Source organism: Magnolia sinica, chromosome 1 (genome assembly GCF_029962835.1).
Source record: "Magnolia sinica isolate HGM2019 chromosome 1, MsV1, whole genome shotgun sequence".
NCBI classification, from domain to species: domain Eukaryota; kingdom Viridiplantae; phylum Streptophyta; class Magnoliopsida; order Magnoliales; family Magnoliaceae; genus Magnolia; species Magnolia sinica.
In genome coordinates, this window is record NC_080573.1 from 140330177 (window position 1) to 140348778 (window position 18602).

At 44.4% G+C, this 18602-nt stretch overlaps 1 protein-coding gene across 1 annotated transcript; it reads left to right on the forward strand.

Moving 5' to 3' along the window:
* The first annotated feature begins 5138 nt into the window (after positions 1-5138).
* Positions 5139-6227, forward strand: LOC131249965 (uncharacterized). Its single transcript, XM_058250682.1, has 2 exons — positions 5139-5342; positions 5403-6227. Exons 1-2 carry the CDS (start codon positions 5139-5141, stop codon positions 6225-6227), a joined length of 1029 nt encoding a protein of 342 aa, XP_058106665.1.
* The last annotated feature ends 12375 nt before the right edge of the window (positions 6228-18602 follow it).

The window sequence follows — 18602 nt, forward strand, 5'->3', positions numbered from 1 at the left end:
ATGGTCTGATTTTTGGGTTATCCATTCATCCTGGTGAGATGCATGATCTTATGAATGGATTGGATGGAGTATAGAACAAGGTAGGTCCCACTCACAATCCGGAAGGTTTGGATGTTCCATCCCAACTGTTCCCAGTTGTGTGGCTGCTTGAGTTTTGGGTCCCCTTGATTTTTTGTGTAACAAGAAGAACCTAGGGGACACACATGATGGACGGATTGGATGCCATATATACATCATGGAACGATCCATACAAAGATTTTGTAGGAAATCCAGCCTCTTGGTTATACTCAAAATACGGCAAGCCTTTCTATTTGTTTTGGGTTTGTAGGAAGAGCTTTGTTTCATTCAAGTAGGGTTCAATAGCATAGATGAATGGCCCACATGGACCTGATTAGACCGTCTACTTGTGACATCTTTTTCTCATCATTTTGGTCGTTACGAAGCTTAGATATGAAAATAATAATTCCATTCTATTAAAATGTGTGATGCATCCTCACTCCCGATTGGACCCTGTGATGGTTTATCACCCTTCTGAAATGGCGGTGACTCATGCTCTTCACACGTGGCACACTCATTTACAATTATCAAGATCGTCCAAATTGTGGGGCACATTGTAGATGGAGTATCTCTTTGAAATAAACACTTATCATGAAATCCTAACCATCCAATTGATGGCTATCGAATGGATGGTTAAAAGTGAAGTGAGTGGTCCATATTTCAAGGGAAAAATCTGATGGTTAGTATCATCTTCTCAATGTAATTTTCGGTTTATGATACATTCAGAATTAGGTCAGTGATTTGGGTGGTCTAGATTGCCATATATGATGCCCTATGAGTAATTTTGATGAGTCAACCCATTTTCAAAATGGTGGTGAACTATCTTAGAAGTCCAAATACCCTCGTGCAAAGGATCTATTAAAAAAACGGAGAGAGAGAGAGGGGGGGTCCATTGCCATCAACGTTAACTTAGTTATCAAGCATTTGACATCCTCACACGACCTAAGCGTGTACAAGATCTCAACCTTTCATCCATCGGCCCCATTATGAAATAGCATGTACCCAGAAAATCATACGGTTAACATTCAATTAGCAAAAAGCACTCCATCTGAATGGAGTGACTTTAGGCGGATGGTCTATACACTGTGGGTCACACTCGACGAACAGTTTGAAGCCGTACAAGTGTGGCATACGTACATATGGATAATTTCTCGACCATGAAAAGAAGATGGATATGATATGTGGCCAGAATCTTTGCCCAGTGTAGATTTTCAATTCTGACAAGTGGGGAATGTGGTCCGGTAATCTAGATCGTTGGTTTGTGGTGTCCCATCTTGGATGGAATGTGCCTAAAAAATCTCCTTATGATCACAATGTTACGAAGAGAAAGATATCAAAGGTACATATTAACTGAAAAAAAATGGTATATATTAAACTAGAAAAAAAATGGTCGCAACGTTGTCGATGGAATCTTCCTGTTTGGGAGATTTTTGGGGCATTTTCCATCCGCAGTGGGACTCAACTGATCAATGGTCTGGATTAGAGTTGGGCACGGGATAAGTCGACTCCTCTGTCTTGACATCAATGGTCTGGATTAGAGATGGGCACAGGATAACTCTACTCCTCTGACTTGACCCGAACCAAACGGGTGAGTCGGTTCAAAATGAGTAGGCTTCACTATATAGAATTCAAATTGTGCACTTGACCCCACTAGACCCGAAGAACGATTCAGTCAGACTCGGGTGAGTCAGTCCACGATCCAAAACCCGGATCAACTCAAATTCGGAAATATATATATATATATATACCTTAGTTTCTAAGTATCTCTAACCTTAGCTGTCTCGCTCAATCTTGACTTCAACCCAAATTCTCTCTCTCTCTCTCTCTTCATCTTCCTCCTCTTTTAAGCCCGGCAACCACCCACTAGCATCACCACCCTCTCTCTCTCTCTCTCATCTCTTGATACGGCTTGGTGCCAACTTGACCCAACTCGGCACTTTTGAACGGGTTAACTTAGTCCGTATTAATATAGGCCAGACCTGGACTCGGATTGGGTAAGGCATGCTAGATTCGGTACTGAGTCGGGTCAAGTTCGGGTCAGCCCTAACTTGGTCCGACTCGACTCGATGCCCAGCTCTAGTCTAAATTATGGAGCCATGCATGAGCCCCTCTTATAAAAATGAAAATATGTGTACATTGCGATCAGATCTATAGTGTGGTCCACACGATCAGTGGATCGGCTGTATTTTCCCGAGGTGTTCGTTGTGGTGGGGTCCACCATTTACATGGCTTGGGTGTTGCATCCAAGTGAACTTTGGCCCGATTGAAGCGGCTGCATGTGAAGTTGGCAAGGCCTGATTTCTGGGGCCATGGCCAAACAAGGGAAGGCGTGCACAATGGCTGGAGTGTATGTCATCAATAAATCACTGGTTTTACTAACGTACATGCCAAAGTGCTGCATTGGTATATATCATAGGCAATATGGAGCGGGAATCTGTCTAGTAGATGTTTTAAGATTATGATTGTAGATGCACACATGGTTTTACTAACGTTCATGAAATGTTAGCTACGTCCAAACATTTAAATGGCACATGAGGTGACTTAATTATCATTAATGTGAATCGATTCATTCATTCATATAATGGAAGCCATGGTGTTAGGATCATGCTAATCAGATGATCTTGACCCTTTGAGTGGGGCCATTTTATTACAATTGTATGTTATTTATGAGACATAAATCACATGGTCAGAGTAATCAAATCAAAGTGTTATAACTTTTAAATAATAAGAATTACAAACTGGGATCATTCATTAGGTGTGTTTTGAGATGATGATTGGACCTATTATATTCATCCGATCAATCTTGATTGTCTATTTTCATGCAATTGATTGGAAGCTTAGGATCACCCCATTGGCATGATTTTTGCAACATGAGTTGCTTATGGTTGTACGGAGGAATGGATGGCTTGGATCACCAAACGCTTGTCCAAACTAAAACACAGGCAAAACATTTTACATTTCGAGGGAGAACATGATACCCTCGAAATTTTACAGGATCATGTGTATACACCCTACTACAATCCGTACGGCACATTTACCTCGGTTATTATTATGCAACCGTAGACGAGAAATAACCAAGTATCATATAACACCAATTAGAGAGAGAGAGAGAGAGACTCATTGCCACGATGACCACAAGACCGTGTGGTTGGTCCGATTGTTTGGTATTTATAAGGTGAGAATATCATTAAATTCAAGGTGAATCCTGGTGAAAATCCAACAATTTAACTGGAGGTAATGATCATATCTTCCTATTTTCAATGATCAACTCCACATTGATGACTTCCTTGATTGGCTTCTAGAAGTCGAACACTTTTTCAACCACAGAAATTCACGAGGAAAAGAAGGTTAAATTGGTAGTGAACAAGTTGAAGGGTGGAGCTTTAACTTGGTGGGAGTAACTTCAACTTGAGTGGATGAGGTAGATGAAAGTACCAAACTGTACGTGGCCGCGGATGAAGCAATCGTTATGCATACGGTTCCTCCCTTGCAATTACGATCATGTATTGCTCCAACAATTTCAAAATTGTTGGCAGGATAGCTGATCAGTGAGAGATTGTTCAAAGAAATCCCATTGTTTGTCGGCAAGAGGTGACCTGGTTGAGTAGGATTTGCGACAAGCTGTCAAATTTGTTAGTGGCGTAATGTGATCGAAGAACCAATACAATGCTTCTTGTTGGGGAAAAAACACCAAGTCCGGAGACCCGATTATGGAATGAACCAACTCTATCGGGACCACCCGAGAATCCGAGGCAACGTGTTGGACCAAGACGAGACAAAGCCTTGCGGAAAGACTTAGCTCGGATTCCTGGAAAACGAATCCCGACCGAGACCTTAAAAGTCAGGAGCCATAGGCAAAGTAAGACATATAAAGTTTGCTCGGTTAACGAGGCAGCAATGTCTAAAGAGGTCGATTGAGGCCCTGAAGCTAAAAGCAACTTGACCGACTATAAAACCGACCCATACAAGGCCAGTTATAGTGTCAGTTATTAGATTAAGGAAGAATGTCGGCCATAAGACGATCTTGTTTCGTTTGACAGGAGGTAAAAGCTTTATCCTTGTAGCCAGCCGAGACTCGTCTGTTACTTGAGTCGGTCAAGGTTGAGCTGAGCGAGGAAGAAACGGTGTAAGCTTAAATACCATTTCGAAAATCTTGGGAAAGGATTCTGCATCCCGAGGATCTCGGGATCGGAAAGCATCCGTAAGTAGATTATGGCTAAATCAAATCTCCTAGAAATCAGAGAGAGAATTCCCGTACGGCAGGATCCTCCCTCTCCTATAAATGAGAGACACTTCAAGAGTGAAAGGTACGTAAAAACTCTCTCCCCTAAACCTTCAATACCGTAAGACGCAGATTCCTAGCCTGACTTTGGCATCGGAGGGTCCCCTGCTCCAGTTAGGGTCTCCTTTGTCTTCTTCTTGTGCAGGTACTGGAAGGTCTAAAGAGGGTGGACCAGATTTTTGTATCAACAGTTTGGCGCTGTCTGTGGGAAAAGATACAAAAAGTCGTGTTCCAAGCTCTATCCAGAAGTGTCAATTGAGTGTTAATGGTGAGAACCAGAAAAACTGGTCCTAGCGAACCAAATGAGGCTGATAACGCTGGACCATCAGGTCCAGACGGGGCCCAAGGAGCTCAGAACCAACCTGACGATCAACAAGGTTCCGCGACTTGTCTTGCAGCATCTGCCGTAACTAGGAATACCCAGCTGAATTGAAAAAATGGACGGTTGGATCGGGAGGTCCAGGAACTCAGAGCCGATATAAATGTTCTGAAACAAATGTTGGAGCAGATGCACCGTCAATAGACTCAGCAGCCTCAACAAGAACAGGCGATGAATGTTCCGCAACAAGTTGCCGACCTTCATCCCACTACCCCGCGGTCGTTGGCACAGCCAAGTCAGCCCCATGGGCCGTCCGAGCCAGCGCCCACTCATTCCGTGACTGTCGTGTTACCTCCCACTGATCTCCGACACGAGATAGATAGGAGAAGGCACGACCGACCTCCGGTTGAAGGGGTGATAGAAAGTAACGAGCCTTGAAAAGTTGACCTTTAGGACTTTAAAAAAGAAGTGCTAAAGAAGATGGCAGATATGAAGCATAGTCGGGATGCATATTCAACCATGACAAAAACAAAAGCATCCCCGTTTGTCGATGAAGTGATGGAAGCCCGACTGCCAGAAAAATTTTGCCTCCCGCAGATTACACCTTTCAAAGGTAAAACCGACCCAACGGAACACATCAAATGCTTTCGAACGTACATGGAACTGCATGATGCTTCGGATGCCGTGATGTGTCGGGCTTTCTCCCTCACCTTAGCTGACGTAGCCCGACTTTGGTTTAAGCAGCTGAAACCAAAGTCTGTCATCACGTTCGCGGAACTCAGCGATGCCTTTCTCACCAATTTCATTGGCAGGAAGAAGTTGAAGCCCCCTGCGCATCTAAACAACATAGTTCAGAAGGAGGGAGATCTATCGAAAGACTACATCAAATGTTTCAATTTTGAATCACTCCAAGTTCAGAAACATTCAGAGGAGACGACACTCAATTCCATCATGCAAGGCGTTAGGGATAAGCCGTTTCTGGCATCCCTGGACAAGAATCCGCCTGAGACTTTGGCTGAATTCATGACTCGGTTAGATAAATACGCGGACGCTAAGGAAATAAGAAACTTACGTGAGAACGCCCAGAGCATAAAAACTCCAGCCAAAGAGTCAGCCAAAAAGGAAGTTGACTCGACCGGAGGAAAGAAGCGTAAGGACGACCGAACACGCGATGAATGCAAGTTGGGTAAGCGACTCGACCGAAGGTTTTCTACATACACCCCGCTTAATAAACCTCAAGAGCAGGTGCTGATGAAAATCAAGAGTGAAGGATTTGTCAGCTGGCCAAATAAGTTTTGGAGTAATCCGAACTGGCGGAATAAGGATAAATATTGCTACTACCATCGCGATCATGGCCACAGTACAAGTGATTATTATCACTTGAAGGAAGAGATCGAAAGGCTTATCCGAGAAGGCCGGCTCAAAGAACATGTCGAAAGAACTGGGACAGCAGAAGAACGCTCGGGGGAAAATCGACCCACGGAGGAAATCCAGACTATTGTCGGTGGTCCCCATGGTGGAGGCGACTCAAATAATGCTCGAAAAAATTACACCAGGAGCATCAGTTGACCCGAGTACGAGATGCTGATCATAGCTCGGCCTTCAAAAAAAAGGAAGAGAGAAAAATATTGCATCTCGTTCACCGATGAAGATGCTCGAGGCATCTATCATCCTCATGATAATGTATTAGTTATCACTCTAACTATCACAAACTGAAGGGTGTTCTGCATACTCGTCGACATAGGATCATCTGCTGACGTACTGTTCACTTAGGCATTCGACAAAATGGGTATTAAACGATCGACCTTATGGTCGGTGCGTACCCCATTGATCGGATTCTCGGGAGGACAGATACTCTCAGAAGGTATCATCTCGCTGCCACTTACTGCTGGGAACCCTCCGCATCAGGCGACAGTAATGGTCGACTTTCTGATAGTCGACCAGTCGTCCGTTTATGTGATACTTGGCTGACACTCTCTGAGTCTCCTCCAAGCCGTGGTATCTTATACCATCTCTCTATGAAATTTCTGACTGAGGCAGGAGTGAGAATTGTTAAAGGAGATCAGCAAGATGCAAGACGTTGCTACACAACAACCGTAAAAGTCTCGACCAAGGTATCAATGATTGAGTCACTAGATCCCCGAGCTGAAACTCACGAGCGAGGGCAACCGGTGGAAGACCTTATTTCAGTACCTTTGGTTGAGACCGACGGATCTAAAACGGTACAAATTGGCTCATCTCTGTGATCACCACTGAAAAACAATCTGATAGCCTTGCTCCGGCGATATGCCGACATATTTGTATGGAGCCATGAAGACATGCCGGGAATTGACCCATCCATCATCACACATCGACTTAACATCGATCCGACCTACCGGGCGATCCGACAGAAGCGATGTTCGCTCGGTCTTGAAAGGTACACAATCATTGAAGAAGATGTTAGCAAGCTCCTCAAGGCCAAATTCATAGAAGAGATATACTACCTAGAATGGGTAGCCAACATCGTATTTGTGAAAAAAGCGAATGGGAAGTGGCGTGTCTGTATTGACTATACCGACCTGAATAAAGCCTGCTCAAAGGATAGTTTTCCTCTTCCAGATTAGTTGGTGGATAGCACTGCGGGGCACGAACTTCTTAGTTTTTTGGATGCTTATTCAGGGTATAATCAAATTATAATGCATCAGTCTGATAAATCTAAGACCACCTTTGTCACCGATAAAGGTCTTTATTGTTACTGAATGATGCCGTTTGGTTTGAAAAATGCTGGAGCAACTTATCAAAGATTAGTGAACAAAATCTTTGCTCGGCTGATCGGCCGAACCATGGACGTAAGACCCGTGTCCTAGCTCGTACCGTTCCGTAGGCTTTCGCGGTCTTCCCGGTCGAATTTTGGCGACCCATGACGCGTAAATAGCAGTGGCGCCCGATCCTGAGTTGTACCCTGTATTTTAGAGTCGGTTCGACCCGAGACTTGTACCCTAGCGACCGCGCCGTCGCCGCGGTTCCGATGTCGCGTCTCGCGCGCCGAGGTGATACCCAGGCCAGAAGATGTGGGCCCGCATTCAGTTTGAGGAAAACATTGCGCTGTTGTAAACCCAAGAGAACATCACATCAAATCCCATCAATCTTATCAATCAATCACACATCACCTCACATATCAAAGTACAACCCCATCCCCAAGCAACCCCCAAAGTCAAACTCTCTTACACAAAGTACACCCACCACATCACTCACCATCCTTCTCTCCCATCATCTCTCCCTCTCTCTTCTCATTCTCTCTCTCATTCTCCCAAGCAACTCCCAAGGAGAGGAAATCGTCCAAGCTCCCCATGAGAAGAGCCATGTGTGGCCCACTCCCTATCTCCCATCTCCACCCTTGGATCATCATCTCCACCGTTGAAGGAGTACTTTTGAAGCATTGGAAGGCTAGGGAGGAAGAAGAATAGAAGGTGGGTGCTTCTTTCTCTCTCTCCCTCTCTTTTTCATTTGTTTTGTATGTGATGATGTGATTGTGTGGCCTACTCAGATGGACCCCACGTTGATGTATGTCTTATCCAACCGTCCAAATCACGTGGGCCCTACCTTAGAGAGATGCGAAAATGTAAATATTAATTGATCAAGTGGGCCATGTACATGTGGGACCCACCTTGAAGGATTTGTTTATCAACATTGTTCGTCCAGCGTCCACGGACGCTGGACGCGGTTCACAGTAGCAGCAAAAAAAAAGGGGGAAGAAGGAAAGGATTCTTAAGGATTTTGGGAGGGTCACTCCTACAGGTCCCACCTTGATGCATCAATCTAATCCACACCGTCTATTCCATCCTACAGCTCATTTTAGGCGTTGAGCCAAAAAATGAATCCAATCTGATTTTCTGGCGGGCCAAAACATAGAAAACAGTAGCCTTCACCGTTAAAATTCACTCCGATGTTTCTATACACTGAAAAATGCTCAATAGCGGGCTTGTTGCATTTGTTATGGGCTGTAGAATCCAAAGGGTGGGGTGGATTTTGCTGATGTGGACCCCACCTATGAAAAACTGCAAGAAACCTTTTTCAATATATATATATATATATATATAACATAACATAGCAGCTGACGCTGCTTCTGCTGCTGCCAGAGGCGCTGCCTCCTACGCTGACAGGCGGACGGACGGGCAACGGCCCAGGGTCTTATACGTGGGCCCGCCGTGATGTGTTTTTAACATCCACGCCGTGTATTGGTGGGCGCCTTAGGGCAGTGGACCCCCCTCCCAAAATCAATTATATATATGACCCAGATGGCCCACATCATAGGAAACAGTGGTGATTGACGGCAGCCACTGAAACCCCTTTTTGTTTAATAGAGGTTTTGGATTATTATGAAATTTATTTTCCCTCTTCATTCAGGGTCCGTGGGATCCATTCACGCCGTCCCTTCGTTCTGATGGGCCACACCATCATATATCTATTGTGTCCACCGTCCCTGGACGGTGGGACCCACCCCACGTGTGGGGTTACATGTGGCGTAGGCGATCGTCCAGGCCGTCCAGGGCCTGGACGTTGTCATAATTTTAATATAATATTAAAGTATTTTATTAATATAATATAATATAGTATATAGTATATTATAATATAATATAACCTTCTATCTTTAATGTGGTGGTGGGCCCTACGTGGGACCCACCTTTCCCTTTTAATGCATAAAAGCTGCATGTACAGCAGCTGACTTTTCTAATATATATATTTTACATGTTGTGGTGGGCCCTATGTGGACCCACCTCTGCTCTTTTTACGGCAGCAAGATGCAATCTCAGCAGCCATGTTGCTGCTCTCTTAGCGTTAGCTGGGTCCGTGGGACCTGTTGCACGTGTGGATATAATCCACACGGTCCAGCTCTGTGGGTCCTACTGCCATTCGTCGTGCGAGCCCCACTAGGATGTATATGTTTTATCTTCACGGCCAACTGTTTTGGGTGGTGGGGCCACCATGGCGCATGTGTTGTATCCATACCGTCCAACCGCTTGTGAGATCATTTTATGACATGAGAAAATGAGTGAGTTAGATCCAAAGTTCAAGTGGACCCCACCATGTAAATAGTGGATAGTGACATCCACCGTTCAAACTTCTAAGGGCCAAGGTAGTTTCCAATTAAGCTGATGTTGTTTTCACTTCATTTATCTCTATGTTAACTTATGAATAGGTTGGATTTCAAATACATCTCGGCGGGCCACACTGTGCTGTGACCAACCCTTTAATCAGATGGACCACACCGCAAAGAAATAGGGGGATTTGAACGTCTACCATTGAAACCCTTTGGGGCCATGGAAGTTTTGGATCAATATGGGATTTGTTTTCCCTCTTAACCCAGGTATTTATGACCTTAGGATTAGATTGGTCAGAAAAAAATAAACTTTATAGTGGGCCCTGTGATTTATCTAACCATGAAAATTATTATCTCCATTGCTCTTGTGGTATGGTCCAAATAATCCTTCAGTATAGCTCATTTTTTTTTGAAATTTATAGGGCCCGTTGTTGAGGCCCACCTTGATGTGTATAAGGCCTATTGTCGAGGCCCATCTTGATATATATAAGGCCATTATTGAGGCCCATCTTGATGTACTTGTGGGCCGTCCATTGAAGCCCACCTTGTTATACATGAGGCCCATTGGTGCGGCCCGATTTGATATACATGAGGCCCATTGACGCGGCTCGATTTGATATACATGAAGCCCATTGGTGCAAGGCTTACCTGTTGTGTATTCGAGGCCCAATGTGATGCATGTTGGCCTATATGATGAGGCCTATGTGATGTAAATGAGGCTTATCATGATCGTATGTGAGGCCATGGGCCCATTATATATTTGACCTTATGTAAGTCACTCCTTGGGAGCAATGTTGGTTAAATGTCCACATTGATGGGCAATGATGGTTAGATGTCCTCAGTGTGACCTTCCCTTAAGCCTTGTTAAGCCCATTCTTACCAATTTCGATTGTCGTGACCAATTTACCGATTCTTATTATCAATTGATTCCAATCGTCATGACCGATTGTCAATTTCGATTGACGTGACCGATTTACCGATTCTTATTATCGATTGATTCCAATCGTCATGACCGATTGTCGATTTCGATTGACGTGACCGATTTACCGATTCTGATTATCGATTGATTCCAATCGTCATGACCGATTGTCGATTTCGATTGACGTGACCGATTTACCGATTCTGATTATCGATTGATTCTAATCGTCATGACCGATTGCCGATTTCGATTGATGTGACTGATTTACCGATTCTGATTATCGATCGATTGATCCGATTGTCGTGACCAATTTGCTGATTCTGATTATCAATTGATCTGATTGTCGTGATCGATTTACCGATTTGGATTATCGATCGATCCCGATTGTCGTGACCGATTTGCCGATTCTGATTATCGATCGATCCCGATTGTCGTGATTATCGATCGATTGATCCGATTGTCGTGACCGATTTACCGATTCTGATTATCGATCGATTGATCCGATTGTCGTGACCGATTTACCGATTTTGATTATCGATCGATTGATCCGATTGTCGTGACCGATTTGCCGATTTGGATTATCGATCGATCCCGATTGTCGTGACCGATTTGCCGATTCTGATTATCGATCGATTGATCCGATTGTCGTGACCGATTTACCGATTCTGATTATCGATCGATTGATCCGATTGTCATGACCGATTTGTCGATTCTGATTATCGATCAATCCGATTGTCGTGACTGATCCGCCGACTTTGATTATCGATCGATCCCGTTTATCGTGACCGATTTACCAATTCTGATTATCGATCTATCCGATTGTTGTGACCGATTTACCAATTCTGATTAGCGATCGAGGCTAATTATCGTGACCGATTTACCGATTCTGATTATCGATCAATCTCAATTGTTGAGGCCGATTCCGAGTGTTGATTCCGATTGTCGAGACCTTTATGATGTATATGCGAACCGTAGTTGAGGCCTAATATGATGTATTCATGGCCCATGGGCAAGGCCCATTGAGGTGTATTCGTGGCCTATGGGCAAGGCCATTGTGATATGTATTAGGCCCAGGATGTATGACGCATTTGATGTATTCGTGACCCATGTGTAGGGCCCACATGTCATGTATTTGAAGCCCATGAGCAGGGCCCACCTGTTGTGTATATGTGGCTCTTGAGTGAGGCCCATGGTGTTGTATATTTAACCCTTGTGAGAGGCATGGGTCCACTATATGTTAGGCTCTATGTGGGCCATTCCTTGGGGGCAATGTTGGTTAAATGTCCACATTGTAGAGGTCGATTGTCGATGCCGGTTATTGATACTGATTATGAGTATGTGACAGCATAACATCATGATACATGCCCACACGCATCATCTGTATGTTTGTTATGAGATGTGGTTAACCATTGCATATGTCATTGTGTAGGTTGTTATGAGACTCCTTGATAGGCAGAGGTTGTCTCACCTGAGCGCATGGTATGTGTAGGAGTGATGTATGATTGGATTGTATGACTCATGCATCTTGCATTGTGATCACTGTACACCTTAGCGACATCAGGGTCGTAGCCTCCACAGGTATTTTCGTGGATGGCCAGATGGGACAGTGAAAATCTGTTCTACATGGGGTGCTATAGATATCCCTGGGTGAAAGTTCCTAAACTCTCTTGGTTCTAGAGGTTGCTCCAACATCTAGACCGAGTAGATGTATGAGCGCATGAGGGCCGTATACCGTTAGGCCGCGTCTCCACTATGTCGTGGTCGGTTGGAAGGGGGTATGGCCTTACCTGCCCGAGAGGAGGGGGCAATGCTATGCTGAGTCTGACCAGCTCGTGGAATGGGTCCGCTATCCACGAGTCGGGCCTGATATTGGCAGGCGGATAGTAAGGTCTCTTCCGCTCACCTTGTTGCGCGCGATGGGGCGGCAACTTGGTTTGGAGTGTAATAGACCCCAGTGATTTTTCAAGAGTAAATGTATTGATATGTGGACTTATTGAGCAGGAATTGCATGTTCTTTCATTCATTCATTCACTATCCACTCGGGCTGGTAGTGCGTGACTATTTGTTATGTGTACCTTCGCATGACGAGAATTTTGGTTGGGCGCGCGACTAACCTGAGATCAGGAGTTTACCACATTGAGTTTGACTATCCAAATTTAGGTATGAGACTGGTTTGGATAGAAGTCCCTTGTGGTGGACCCCGTAGCCTGTGATACTACGTACTATCATCCCGACTTCATATTCCAGCATAGTCATTTCATTCGCACCGCATATCACATTGCATCCACAGTACTTAGCATTTTGGGTTACTATGTTTCTGCACTTATATAGCCTAGACGGACTTAGCAGGATTTACATATTTCATTGTACTCTCGGCATCTGATATTTGACACTCTTTGACCCTTCATTTGTATAGTTGATCTGTATTGCGTATTCTAATATTGTTTGACTCATGGACTTGTCAGTATTTTCGCTTACTCTGATAACGTATGATTCATGACCTTGTGCTTATTTCAGCATTGTATGATTATGTCATTGCGTTGAATACTTGGCACTTACCTTGTGCACACACTTACACCACCCTCTAAGCTTTCTATAAGCTTACGCACGATAGATGCGTGCAGGTGATGTTAGGTTGTAGCAGTGTTAAGCTTGGAGCATGCAGTGGTCTTCTGGAGCTTTTATTTTATTTTATTTTTTTTAATTGATGTATTTTTCTTTCAGCATTGTACTCAAATGATTATAGTAGTGGATATGTGATGATGATGTTGCCTTTGTGAATTGGGTAATCTTGTGGTTATGCTTATTACGAGTTAAATGTACGTTGGAAAATCCTCCTTGTAAGATCCCAGGATCGGAAATCTAGCGTATGGACGCTAGGGGCCGAGAATGGGGTACTACGGAGGCTGTCGGCACTGGATTCAGCGATTGAGATTCCTGTGAATCCGATTTCTGGGTTTGGGGCGTGACAATGGAAGTGTACATTGACGACATGCTCATTAAAAGTGTAACGCAGCCAACCATATAGCAGACCTAAAAGAAATGTTCCTAATCTTATGCAAGTTCCAAATGAAGTTGAACCCGAGTAAGTGTGCCTTTGGTGTGAGCTCTGGAAAGTTCCTCGGATTCCTAGTCAGCCAGCGAGGAATCGAGGCAAATCCGGAGAAAATTAAGGCATTACTCGACATGGAGTCTCCAAAAACTATAAAAGACATGCAAAGATTGACTGGACGAGTAGCGGCATTCAACCGTTTCCTCTCCCGAGCCACCAATAAATGTCTCCATTTCTTTAAACAATTGAAGGGATGATAAATGGTGGATTGGACGGAAGAGTGTGAAGCAACATTCTAGCAATTAAAGTCTTATTTCAAGTCTTCGCCCCTCTTATTGAAACTAAAGCCAAGAGAAGCCCTGCTGTTGTATCTTGCAGTGTCTGAGGCAGTAGTTAGCTCGACACTGATATGGGAGCTTGAAGGGAAACAACTGCCGGTTTATTACGTCAACAAAGCATCACTACTGGCAGAGACGAGATACCCACTCCTGGAAAAAATGGCCCTAATGTTGATTGTCTCCTCACGACGACTTCGGCCATATTTTCAAGCTCATACAATTATCGTCATGACTGATCTCTCACTACATTAGGTCCTACAGAAACCAGAAGCTTCAGGCCGACTCACGAAGTGTGCGATTGAACTCAGCGAATTCGATATCCAATTCAAGCCGAGAGTTGCAGTTAAGGGACAAGTCGTGGCTGATTTCATTGCTAAAGTGACACCACGAGCAAATTTAATGACTTGGAATACCGAGCCTACTGAAGAATTGACCACCGCTTCTCCCGAGTTAGCACCCGACCCAATCCCCTGGAAACTGTATATCGATGGCTCCTCCAACTCTAAGGCAAGTTGGGCAGGAGTAGTGTTGGAAACTCCCGATCAAACCTACATGCAGTATGCCTTAAGACTTAGATTTCAAGTCTCGAACAACACAACAGAATATGAAGCTTTATTACTCGGCCTCCGACTTGCGGCCAGTTTGGGCGTTACGCATCTCAATGTTTTTAGCGATTCACAATTGGTCGTCAATTAAGTCGCTGATGTGTATCAAACACATAAAGAGCAATTGAAAGCATACATGGAGAAAGCCAAAGAGTTAATCGATGGATTCAAATAGTGTGTAGTTACTCGGATCCCTCGGATAGAAAATGCCAAAGCCGATCTGTTAGCGAGACTTGCCTCAGCCGACGAGAACGACATACCTAGGTCCATTCCAATTAAGTACATCGTCGAACCAAGTATCGGTGAACCAGTTAGCTCGACCATGCATACATTCGATTCAGAGCCCGTTTGGCTCGACCTGATTATCCGATATCTCAACAATGGAGAGTTGCCTAAAGATCACGCCGAGGCTCGACGATTAAAAATCTGAACTTCTCGCTACACCATACTCAACGAGGTGCTGTACAAGAAATGTTATTACGCTCCGTTACTACGATGCCTAAACCCCAGTAAAGCCAACTACATACTACGAGAAATATATGAAAGAATATGTGGAAACCATTCAGGAGGACGATCACTTGTGCATAAGGTTCTACGTCAGGAGTACTATTGGCCGACCATCCAGCATGACACTCGTAAGCTCGTCCACAGATGCGACAAATGTCAACGGTTCGCAGCCATTCCGAGGCAACCCCCGGAGGAGCTGACTCCAATGACTAGTCCTTGGCCCTTCGCGCTGTGGGGAGTCGATATTATCGGACCACTACCCATGGAAAAAGGACAGACCAAATCGCTGTTGTAGCAGTGGACTACTTCACAAAGTGGGCCGAGGCTAAGCCACTGACAAAAATAACCCAGCAGAAGATCACAGACTTCCTATGGAAGAACATTGTCTGCTGTTTCGGGGTACCTCGGACCATTGTTACCGACAATGAGAAGCAGTTTGACAATAAGAGCTTTCGTAAAATGTGCGATAATCTCGGAATCAGAAATGTATACGCATCACCCCATCACCCTCTAACGAACGGACAAGTTGAGGCGGTCATTAAGATCATCAAACGACATCTCCGAACTAAGCTTGACCGAGCCAAATGAGCGTGGGCCGAAAAACTCCCAAAGATATTGTGGGCATACTGAACCACGGTTCGAACCGCTACAGGAGAAACCCCTTTCTCCCTCACTTATAGCTCGGAAGCCGTTACCCCGGTCGAGATCGGGCTGCCCTCAGCCCGAATTAGTTCATTTAACGAAGAGGATAATGAAGAACTCTTGGCCCTCGAACTTGACCTTGTGGACGAACAAAGAGAAAGAGCTCGGTTACGAACTATGGCTCGATAGCAATAAGTAGCTCGGTTTTATAATGCTCGAGTTAAGGTCAGGCAATTTCGACTCGGGGACATGGTTCTCCGAAAAACGTTTCTCAACACAAAGAAAGTTGGTGCGAGTACACTGGGACCCAACTGGGAATGACGTTATGTCATCTCAAGCACCATCCGACTAGGAACGTATCGATTGGAAGACTTAACTAGACAGTTGCTACCCCATTCATGGAATGCCAAGCATCTAAAAATCTACTATCCCTAGGTCAGCCCAGCAAACCGTTCAGAAATATTCAAAACTAACAAGCATGTAAACTGAATCAAGATGAATAAAAGAAAACAGAGTATATTTATTTATCAGTGCGTTTGTTACATCGAGCTACATCTTGTTATGGCATTACATTGATAAAGTAAAAGGCTTAAAATCAAAAGAAAATGTCGGCCGTAACACGCAAGCATCTTCCTTGGCCGTGGATACTTTCGAGCCCGCCCTGGAGCTCGGTCTGTTTGGAGAGTTGGTGTGAGTGCCAAAAATGGAGCTGATGATGGTACTAAAAGAAGTGGTTCAAACTTAGCTACCACTACTAGGAGCAACCTCAGGAGCTGTCTCGACCTCGACACCAGCCGTAGTATCAGCAGGTTTAGCGGCCTCAGCCTTCGGTTCCTCAGAATCAGTGGCACCTTCTTCAAATCCTGAGAGATCAAGGTCGGGAAAAAAATTCCTTCATCAGCTTGATATAAGCCGTGTATCCGCTCTGATACAAGCGATCCCTCTCCTCCTCAAATTCTTGAGATTCGAGAAAGGCCTGCACAGCCCGATCCTTTGCCTCCTTGGCCTCCATAGCCTCGTCGATGGCCTTCCGAATGGCTGCCTCAGCCTCACCCTTAGTCCGAGCCAATTTATTCGCGTAAGAGGCGTGAGCTTGACGGATTCACCAACTCTCTTCTTAAGCCTCCGTCAGTAGCGAAGCCAAGTGAGCGCACTCGGCTTTCGCGTCAGCAGTGGCCTTCCGAGCAAGTCCCAACTCACTCGACAGAATTTCAGCCCGAGCCAAGGAAGCCTCGACTTTTACTCCCGCCTCAGCTGCCTGCTTTTGAGCGGCAGTCAGATCTGAGCAGGCCTTAACCAAATAAGGAGCCAACTGCATAAGGAAAATGTAAGGTTAGACTGAGTCACCAATAGAAGAAATCACAAAAAAAAGAAAAAAAGAGAGATCACCGACGTTACCTCAAGAAGTATCTTCGCCGCATGACCAAGACTTTGCAGCGAAGAGGCGTTGTAGAGACTAGCGAAGTCTCTCTCGCTCCCATGAGTGATGGCCCAAGGGATCATCCCCGATACCACCTGCTGGAAAGGCGAAGGCTCTTGTTGAGTCATCCCCCCTCCTGAAGTATCCTATTTCTGCTCCTCTCTTAGTTCCGAGACTCGCTCTGCAACGGGCCCCGGCTTAGAAGCCACTTGAGACTCGGCAGGAGCCGCTCCTGTCTCTTTCGCCCTCTCTTCGGGGTCAGAAAGCACAACGACGGTCGGGACGACCGGAGCAGGGGCGACTGGGGCGGATAGCTCCTTAGCCTTCGGAGCCGTCTTCGCCTTCTTTGAAGGCCGAGGCTCTGACAGAAGCACCGACCTCGGAGGAGCCTTCATTTTTTACGCCGGTTTAAGAAAGGGTCGAGCTTTAGCTATCTCTTTATCAGATAAGGTAAAGAGTTAGATAAAATCTAATAGAAACACATTAGAATAAATTGAGGATACCTGTCACGGCAGAGTTTAGGCCCGAGAGAAGGAGACGCTCCGGTTGAAGAAGAGCCTTCCAAGATCGATCTTCCGGACTTAGTCCCCTCAGATCCTTGATCCGAGCTAGAGCACCGGCTCCTACCTTCAGCCTTCTCTTAGGGATATCTGCAAAACGCGTTCAGTCAGACTCAGAAATGTCAAAACAAAAAAGATACAGAGAAAGGAAATGTCGAGTGTTGAGAGTCAAATATTGCATAATTTTTCTCATTTACATCTTGGTTTTATAAACATGAATCAGCTTAATATTCTAATTTGCTCATGTATGTGTTGCAAGGTGAATTTAAGAGCTTGGATTGAAAAAGGGTGCTAAAAAGTATGGATTTGATGCTCAAGAATCACCAAGGCAAGGGATGGATCTTAGGAGACCAAGATTGAAGAATTCACATGCCAAATATCCAAGAAAACCAAGTGAGGAATGAAAAGAATCGAAGATTTGAAGTGAAGAATCCTGAAATCGTCCTGAAAAGTGTATTCTAAAGCTCTGAAGTCTATTTTGAAAAACTACACAGCAAGAAGTCTGTTTTAAACGAACTATGCAACGAGAAGTCTATTTTAGAAAAATATGTATATTTGATGCATTTTTTAGGGTTTTTCAACTTTGTACAAAAATTGGAGTTCCCTATTTATAAATAGGGCTTCCTAGGGCATTCTTAAACATCATTAGAAGCATTCAAGAGTAATATTTAAAGTTTTTAAAGAGTTTTTAGTTTTATTAAAGCTTTACAAGTTATTTTATATATATATATATATATATATATATATATATATATATATATATATATATATATATATATATATTAGATCTTTTCTATTTGAATTTTTTTTCTTATTTCTTT